Genomic DNA, 10006 nt, shown 5'->3' with positions numbered 1-10006 from the left:
CATTATGACAAGAAGTCATTATTCCCACTTGCAGTATATGACAGCTTTTTAAATGTATATTTCCAACTTTTGTAATACATGCACCCACTAATGTTTGGCAGGTTAATCTTTTATAAAGTTCCCCTTATCAACTTTGGAAGCTATGTCATATTTTACAAGACTTATTATTTGATTAAAAATTCTGAAACAAGAAAACAATGACACAACCAGAGCACCCCATAACTTAACTTTGTATAAACTCACAAAACTATGTACATCTTCAAATAATGAAGTTTAACCCTCCTAGTAGGAACAATTGTCCCAAATAGACAGCTACAAGCATAGGAATTAATTCACCTAAAATTGAGGTTATCCATGGTAAGGCTCATGTTATTGCCTGCACTTCCACTTACACTAATTGGTGTCTGTTCTTTTTTTGTTTTTATTCCCCTCCCAGATGTGGAAAAACAGCTTGTATGCTTTAAGAAAACCTCAAGTTTTAGCCTTGAAGAAAAAGTTGAAACATTTATTGTTAAGGGAAAACTTTTTATTATAATCGGTGTTCTCTTAGCTACTTTTTTCCATTTAAAACTTATTAGATTAAGCCAAGGGTCTTAATCCAGACCTTCACCTGTGCAAAAGTAAGAGAAAACCCTATCTTCTCTGCATGTAGTATGATCTGTGTACTTTTCTACCCCATCCCCTACCTCAGCAATCCAAGAATATAACTTATTAGCTTAAACATACTTTATTCTAGTCTTTTTTTTCTTTGCATTGTAATGCCTACATTTCTTAATACTAAAGACAAAGAAAAGAGAGGAGAGGAAAAATGGATCAGTTTACTTTAGTATCTTTATCCCATAAACAAAGTCAACAAAATTCAACTCTTTCTACTTTTTCTTATACAACTGTATTTCACAAATACAATTGATTTGGAGCTTCACATTTATTAAGTTAATTTCCATGTTTCTTGTCTTTTTCCTGTTCCTCTCCATCTCCCAACTCCAAATTCCATTTCAATTCTAAGGTATTCCCGGTTCATGTAGTCCACTCCTGTGCTTCCCAAACATTTTCCTTTGGAACAGTGGAACAGGTTTCACTGGCAAAGTCTCTCCATGTGCTTTATTATCAGAAGAATAAGAAAAAGCGGAGTCCCCTTCTGCTTGGTGGCTCATTTTTCTTGGACAACCCTTTGTGTTTATAGCCAGTTCTGCATCAAAAAAATGACTGACACTTCAGGAAAAAAATGTTCTGAAGTCACTTGGATACAGGAGCTTGAATTTCTCACACCCATCTCTTGACATTCCCTGATTTGTTGGAGTAAATTTGTTTCTCTTCTGCCTGGTGTACAGTGAATAATTATTTTCCACAAACACTCTGATGTGTCCCAACATTTAATACTTTGTCCTTTAGCCACAGTTTTGTCACTATCAACTTATTGTTCTGGTAGGCTTCCATCTTCACTAGTATGGATCTTAGTTGCTTTCTCGTTGCCAAATTTGGAACTTAGACATGGTGTGTCCTTTCAGCTAACAATTCCTGCTGTGGAATATCAGTCCAGGTGCGTATTTATGCCTTCATAAAATGTTATACAGTCTGTTCCTTCAAGTTTCTCTGTTACAGCAGAATATCTCAGATTTTCCCTGCATGCTTTGTCCTCTAATTCTGCTGTTTTTTAAGCATCTCTCCTTTTTCTTTTTTAAACACTTTTATTGAATTATCACTTGCGACACAGGCAATCAAACCATATTAATAAGTTTACATTTACAAGCAGTATACATCCCGTATATTATGTATCATGTAATCTAAGCTCCATTATAAATTATTAAGCAACTGCATTCTCTTAAACCTCATTCCTCCTCCAAAACATTTTTTCTGCACAAATTGTTCTAAAAATTTCCATTTTTAAACAAGAAATAGACATATTAAATTGTCGCTTATGACATGGGCAGTCGTACATGTATGTAAATGAAAACAAACAGTATTGACATATTTTTAGGTGCAAACAGTGTACATCATTTATAAATCTGTCCAGTCATTGTCAGTCAAACACTACATATCTCATTCAAATACTGCCTTCTTTTAAACCTCATTCCTTCTCCAAAACATTATTCTGCATGTATTGCTCCCACAATTTCCATTTTTTTCTATGTAATTTGCTCCTACCCTTTTCTTAAGATTCTATTTCCAGTTGTTTTATCTCTGTTACTGTATTCACTCCTTCTAGTACAGTTGATTTAGACTTTGGTTTAGACCATTTTCTAGTAATTGCTTTCTTGGCAACCACCATAATTAGGCTCAGCAAGGCCTTACTATGTCTAGGCAATTCAAATTTTGTATCTTTGTATCATAGCTCAAAAAATAATTTCCTTAGTTATACCAATTTGCTCACCCAGTATTTCTGATAGAGTGGTCTGCAGGGAATTTTTAAAGTCTGCCAACTCATTAAAGTCCTAAAAAATGTTCCCAGTTACCTTTTTCTTTCCCAACATCTGCTATCTACCTGAGGAAAATTCTATATAATCTACTTGGAGTATAAAAATACCTATGTAAACACTTCCAAGCAAACGTCCTAAATCTTCTAAACTGTGTTGCATATTTCATACATATATCTCTCCCCCATTGTTTGTTTGTGAATTGCTTACCCAGTCCTTTCTAACCTCCTCTGATTAATTCTTGAAACATCTCTTCTTGAGCAGTCTCATACTCAGACGGCCTTTTCTTCATTTCGCCCTCTGGTGTTTGCAGTTTTATCAGCCCATCTGAATATCTGTTTAAAGCTTTTCACTTTTCCCTGCCTTTTATTTGAGTTAATGTACTCCTTCATTGTTTCATTTATTTTAATCAGTTCTGAACATGTTTTGACTTATTTTTTCCTCTAGATTACTGGAAGCCATGACTTGTACCAGAGCTGGAGCTTGAACTGCTTTTTGCTTAACAGCTGCAGGATTCTTCACAGTCGATATTTTCTCTTAACCTTTTCTAGTTGGTTTTCTTTCAGGCTGTCTTAGTTTCTTCTTTGCTGGCATCCAGGCAGTGAACTTGCTAGCTAATAACTGAATTTACTAAATGTAACAGAGTTCCAGGCTCTTGCCTTTCAGTTTCTTTTTTTTTTTCACATTGGGAGAGCTGAAATCAAGCTCCTATTCAGTGTGCAGTCATATTGAAAAGCCCGGTCTCAGAAATATTGAAGGAGCAAATGACTTTAACTAAGGATTTTTTCTTTTGAGCTGCGACATGTAATCTTAATTGCCTAGATCTAGTAAAGCCTTATTAAGTTTAATTCTTTTGGCTGCCAAAAAAGCAGTTACTAGAAAATGGAAATCAAAATCTAAACCATCCATATGTGAAGGCTTGAATATTATAGAATAAGGCACAGCCTTAGGAAAAATGACACGCTAAATGAAAATTGTCATGGTGCCCTCCACCCACCTTTTTCTCAGTTTGTCTTACCCTTCATTTTTTTCTGCAGTTATTCATTCATTCATTCTGCAATTAGAACATGTTGAATAAGTGAACAATCTAGACAAGGCTTCACTCTGACAACTGTGGAAATAACTGCATTAAGCTGGGGGTCTGGGAGTGGTAGGTCCTCCAGAAGCCATGAGGTTTCTATATGCCCTGAGATGCATTTTAGAATTTTTTAAACAGCCTTTTCATCCAATGATTGCCTGAACAAAAAACATAACCAAGAAAAAAGTTTATTCTTCCTCTTCAGCTTTGCTTTTACTTGCATACTTTCAACACATCCTAAGTAACCAAGACTACACTGTAGGAACTGCAGTGGAAATTACAGTATTAAGTCAGGGGTCTGGGGGCCACTAGGCCCTAGAAACCATGAGGTTTCTAGATGCTCTGAGATGCATTTTAGAATTTTTTAAACAGCCTTTTCATCCAATGATTGAACAAAAACCATGATCAAAGAAAAAGAAATTGGTCTTACTCTTTAACTTTGTTGTTTCCCTGCATCCTTTCAGCACATCCTAACTAACCAAGACTACAGTGTAATAACTGCACTTGGGATAACAGCATTAAGCCATGAGGTTTCTAGATGATCTGAGATGCATGTTAAAGTTTTTTAATTAACCTTTTCGTCCAGTGATTGCCTGAACAAAAACCATGATTACAGAAAGAAATTCATTCTTCAACTTTGCTTTTTGTCGCATCCTTTCAACACATCCTAACTGACCATAACTACCCTGTAATAACTAAATTAAGCAGTGGTTTCTAGGCACCCAGAAGCCATAGGGTTATAGATGCTCTGAAGTGCATTTTAGAACTTTTTTTCAACCTGTTGATCCAGTCATCACCTGGACAAAAGTTGTGTGTCAATCCTACTTATTTTTAAGGAATGAGTTGTATCCATCTTTTAATGTTCAAAGCTGACCAAAGACCATGCCACAATAAACTTGAGAAAGCAAATGCTTGTGAGGATACATATATCTGGGAATAGCACATATGCTGTCCTCTTGTGTTAAATGTAGAATACAGTTAAGGCATAACTGCCCACAGTCATATTTCAAACTGCAGCTGTCTTATATGTATCATACTTCTCACCACCTACCATTCAAAGGCAGCCACCTTCTGTGTACACTTATGATGTCAGATTGGAACAAAACTGAAAAGACAAACTGAACAGAACATTTTTGCTGTCAGACATATATACACAGCATGCTTATTCACTCTGCCACAAAATATAGCCACCAGTATATGCACCAAATATTTGATTGTGAGGTAAATGGAAAAAAAATGATTACAATAATGTTTACAACTTGTTACTTCTAGAGACAGTACAGTGCTCCTAGACCTCCCTGAAGTTACGTCACTCCTGTCATCTCAGATGTCCACACACAGTCAGCCTTATTTTGAAATAATAGAAACACTAACTCACAATGCCACGTCTCAAAATATGTTCATAACTTTGCAGAATATTTCCGATTTTATTTCAAAGTGTGTGTGTAAAAAAAAAAAATATATATATATATATATATATATATATATATATATATATATATATATATAGATGTGTGTATGTATATAAAATGCTAAAAGGCTTCGTTCAGCCATGCCTTTGCTTCTACATTTGAAAACTGCAAGGGCTGTACTGCCGTAACCTTGAAACTGTTAAAAACGTAATTTATGTCCTAAGTGGAGCTGAGCACCACCCCTTGGATTGCCCGATGTTCCTGAGCACATTTTCTTCTTCTTTTGAGGAGTGTTGTTTATTTATTTATTTTCTAGGGCAAAACCATTGTTGTAAATAAAAAAATTAAATAAACCGGGAAACAGCGCCTCTGCAAGAAAGGCAATCACTGTGTCTTTGGCAGTCACCTAGTTCGCCTATGAGTAAGGCCAGCCCTGTGTAAAATAAATAAAAGAACTCAAAGATGGATCTTTAGAAAAAGCAAGGAGCAAATTACATAGAAATAAATTTAATTTTTGGGAACAATACATGCAGAATAATGTTCAGGAGGACAAGTGAAGTCTAAGGAAAGGCAGGATTTGACTAATTTATGTAATGTTGGACTAAAAGACAGTTATTATAGGACAGAAAACATGTAAAATATAATATGTATAAATGAAAAAAATGGCATTATAGTTTTTGTTAATATATGTAAATGTTAAAATGTCAAAGTGACACAGTACGAGTAATTGTACTTAGGATTTAGGGCATACAGTTTTATGTAACAGTAGTCGTATTTTGACAGTTTTGAAGTTTTTAACTTTTTAATTAATCAACAGTTGTATAAACTATATTTTTTATTTTATATCCTTATTTATTTACAGACTGCACTTTATTTTTTTAACAATTTATAAGATGTCTTTACTGTAAATGTGACTGATCATTTGAGTATTTGATTTAGGTAGTATTAAATGATGGTGCATGTGTCTAGTCAGGTGACTGCCTAATTTTAAATTGAACATCTGGTTTGTTTGTACCTTGGCTCTGATGAAGTTCCTGTGTGGGATGAAAGCACCTAACCTATTTGTGTTTGCCTGTAATGACTTTTGTGTGTCCTAAGAGTTTCACTGCAGTGTTTCCTTTTTTATATTTCTATGTATATTGGATTATTAATAAATTCTTTATTCCTGAACGTAGATTATTAATTTGGACTTAAAAATTATATCTTGGAACTCAGATGTACCTGCCAGTGATGCTGCTTTCTTATGGAGAATAAAGATTTAATGATTTCTGGTAACATTTACTCCCTTTGGCTTCACCTTTGGAGTAAACTGCTTTGGTGGTGGATAAATATTGCTTCAGCCATAGTCAAGCAGTGATTGTTAGTATAACATTAAATTGTCATTCTGTTTTTTTCCCCATTTTGACAAATTCGTTGAGCACTCCTTTTGTTCCATTTGTCCCTGTAGATCCAGTCATAAATTGTGCATTACTGCTTTTTGACTGAAACCTAAACCCAGAAACTCCTCAGCTAACACAAACATGCCCTGATGTTACACCATTTCTGCAAAAAGTGAGGCAGACTTTCCTTTCATAATCACCCAATGCCGTCCAGCAAAAATACACACACACACACACACACCAACTGTACATGTTTCTCCACACCTACTTACCAACTGCAGTCATACCAGTGCATCAGTATACAGCTTTACTTTTATCTTTCATTCAAATTATGTTTTATAAAAGCAGGGAGTAAACAGTTAAGTGTGGTTAGGCTTCTTTAGAGATAAAAATGTAGTAGTAGTCATATTGTCACTTCTTTATGAATAGTACTTTTTGGTGGAATAGGGTTTCACTACATGAATAGACTGAGAATTGCCAACAGCCGAGTGGTTTTAAATGTCTGACTAGCATCATCTTAGCTTGATTAATCTGATATTATTTTTATCTGTTACAGCTGCAGAAGACACAGAGGAAGCCATTTGTTTAAGAAGACAGTCGCTTGATGAATTCCGCACTGGAGAGATTGGACAAGGCATTAACAAGCTCAGGGACTGAAACATGGAATTAGATAAGTCAGCTATTTGAACCATGTAACTGTGGAAGAAGTAACTTAAGAAATACAGATTTTCTGAGGGACTGTATTTCTGCAGACAGAACACTCTAACAAAGCTGCATTATTTAAGAAAGTTTTGACCATTTCATGTAGTTCTCTGGGATTAATTAGAAAAATGATTGTTTGGGAATAAACTACTGGAACAGAGCAGAAGTGCATTGTACCAGGAGCCAAATAAATTTTGAGTTGCAAATGTTGATTTTGTGCTTTAGCTGCATGTTACATTCCTTATGTTTTGAGTTGATGTCTTGTCACAACCTGAAACATGGTACCTTTGTATTTTAGTTGATAATGTCACTCCCACTGCATTTTTCTATATGGAGTGAGCAGGATGAAGTAGTCTGTTCATGCTGTATGCATAGTGACATGTTTATATGGATTAGCAATTTATAGATTCTGCTTTCTGTCATGCCTGTTAATTTGTTCAGGTTTAGTAAAAGACTTCTGGATTAATCTTATGGTTGTTACCGGTGTCAGTCAACAGTGCCTTGTCAAAAGTGCAGTCACCCCATAATGGGTGTTCATTTTAAGATAGACTTCTGATCAAAGCTGGTGTTAAAGTGCATTTCCATATTTCTAAGTTTAGATCAGTCACATTCCAGTGTAATATTTCAAATCAGTATTACAGAGCACTGCTGTTTCTTTTATTTTGCTGTTTTAGAAGCAACATTTACCATTATACTGTAAAACGAACAGTGAATAAATTATGCTGTTTTACTTTTGCAATTACATAAAAATGCATTACCAGTATTTAGTTGTAGTTATAGTGCTTTGCAGTTCTGTCATCTGTGTGCCACACCTATATATTAATAGTGTGTAGGTACAGTCAAATGTGAAATGTCAGGTATAGTTAAAAGAAATTTCACCAATGCTTTTTAAAATCAAAAGGGTTCACAAAAATGTATTATTTTTGCTTTATTTGCAGTTGTACTCTGTGATACCATCATACAATATTTATTAAATAATTGGGAAAATAAACATTTGGAAGAAATATTTATTAACATAGTACAGTATGTTAAGAATCCAGAAACATGAAACAAATGTGAGCTTGAGTAAAAAAAATCTTATACTGGCCAGGTGTTAAATCTGAAAGGTATTCTCTCACAAAAATTCCTTAAACAAAAGGCATAAGTGCAGTATGATGCTTTTTTTCTACCATAACTTAACATTTCCTTTCTTCGAACATCATTTTTTTTTTTTTTCATAAAATCCAATTCATGTCAAGACACATAACTTTGTTTGCAATATGACACACTGAAATTGTATAGCAATATCTAGTTGTTTATTTATAATCTGTAATCCAGTCTTAATAAATGAGTAACAAATAAGTGATTCAAATTATAGTACCTTCTAATCCTCTTGAATTGAATTTTTGTCCTTTCCTTGTTGCAACATTTTCAAGCAGAAGCAGTATGAAACTAAACAGTTTAGATAAATGAACAACTGAAAAGAAGAAAATGTTAAGATTCCGAACTATTCCGTGTCAAGTTGTTGCATTGCAGTATCACTGTCAAAAAGTACTAGGAACCCAACTGTTTATCTCTGGTCAGCTGATCAGCACTCTAAATGCTATCATTAAAAGATCACTGGATCAGTATGAACAATCAACAGAAAATCTACAGCCTGTAAACTGCTCAAACACAAATTAACTAGTAAAACAGCCTTGAAGCAAAATCTAAAATATGTCATTTGTAGTGGGAGGGGGCTAAGACCTTTTACAGTTATCATGTGAGGGGGGGAATTCACCAAATCACCTCTTTACTTAAATTTATTAACTGTTAAGAAAACACTGTCATGGAGCAAGGCAAAGATACCTGTTATGGTGAATATAGTAAATGCACACGCTGTGATCTTGGAGGTTATTTATTTTCAGTTTGTTGAGCAGTTTATCCCATTAGGTATATGTCCTCTTTTCAGGGGAAATCTGAAGTGGTATTCATGCATACTGTGAGAAATTATAACCAAGGAATTTCACTTATTCTTTGCCGTGCAATATTTATATCCAAAGAGCTGCCATAAACTTAGGCAGATGGGAAATCATTTTAACATATAATCCAAAGGAAAGCAACCTTTCCACCCATACTGCAGTGCACTGTCAGTATATGAAAATGAGGCTAGCCACCTATTGGGGGAATAGAACAGCTTTGTTATGTTCCAGCTCCAAAGGTAAGCATGCAGTTCAGGAATATTAATGGCAAACAAAGCCTGGAAATGAACATATCATGGCATATGAAACAAATGTGATGATTAAAAAATGTTGTCAAGTGTTATTTGTGATAAACAATTAGATATTGACCTTCCCTAGGATTCAGAAGGGCTTACTGTGGTGCAAAATCTTTATCTCCGAAGTTTTATACATCACAGTAAGCTTTTCTCATTCATAAACACCTACACTTGTATGGATTTCCTTCGCATGGGGCCTTTGGCCTGCTCCTGTTCTTGAATCATATGTCTGACCAATGGCCTCCCAGTGTACTTATTTTTAGGGATTTGTTTAAATGTTGATGTAAATGTATTTCATGTTGTATATTAGAAGAATTGTCTTCATACTTGTATATTACTTAAATTCCTGGATTTTGTTTCATCTGTATGTTAGAATTTATTTTATTGCTTAACTTTGGCATGTAAAAGATAAGAAGGCTGTGAGTTCTATTCTCACATCAGGTTCCTTTTGCTTGGCTTCATTTTATGTTGGAGATTCTCCCCAGGCCTCCCCTGAAAAGGGTTTCTAAACTAACCTGAATGATACAAACCCTGTAAATAAAAACACAGTAAATTCATATATTTCTACCGTCTTTCACAAGTCTCCTTTAACATTTGCTTGTTTGGGTTTGATCAGTTTTGCAAAGTGCTTTGTGATAAAAGATTATAGTAGAAGTTAAACTGAGTTGAGGATATTGAAAAACGGTGTTTATTAGCTTATGCAACAATTACTGTTAACCTACTAGTGTTGTAGACTTGCAGAACATCAGTACTCTGAAAGTTTGTAATTTGCTGCTACACAAGGG

The 10006-nt window shown here is 34.7% G+C and overlaps 1 protein-coding gene across 2 annotated transcripts in view; it reads left to right on the top strand.

Annotated features, from left to right (window-relative positions):
* Nucleotides 1-9778, top strand: part of CCHR4.PART1H2orf72 (chromosome chr4.part1 C2orf72 homolog) — a 198017-nt gene extending 188239 nt beyond the window's left edge. For both annotated transcript variants that reach the window (XM_044070692.1, XM_044070691.1), the window contains exon 3: nucleotides 6840-9778. In XM_044070692.1, the coding sequence (XP_043926627.1) occupies nucleotides 6840-6940 (101 nt within the window). In that variant the 3' untranslated portion in view covers nucleotides 6941-9778. The remainder of the gene's footprint in view (nucleotides 1-6839) is intronic.
* The last annotated feature ends 228 nt before the right edge of the window (nucleotides 9779-10006 follow it).

Source organism: Protopterus annectens, chromosome 4.part1 (genome assembly GCF_019279795.1).
Source record: "Protopterus annectens isolate FY-2018-M chromosome 4.part1, PAN1.0, whole genome shotgun sequence".
Classification (NCBI taxonomy): domain Eukaryota; kingdom Metazoa; phylum Chordata; order Ceratodontiformes; family Protopteridae; genus Protopterus; species Protopterus annectens.
Note: the sequence above shows the minus strand (reverse complement) of the source record. Positions and strands in the feature narration are given on the sequence as shown.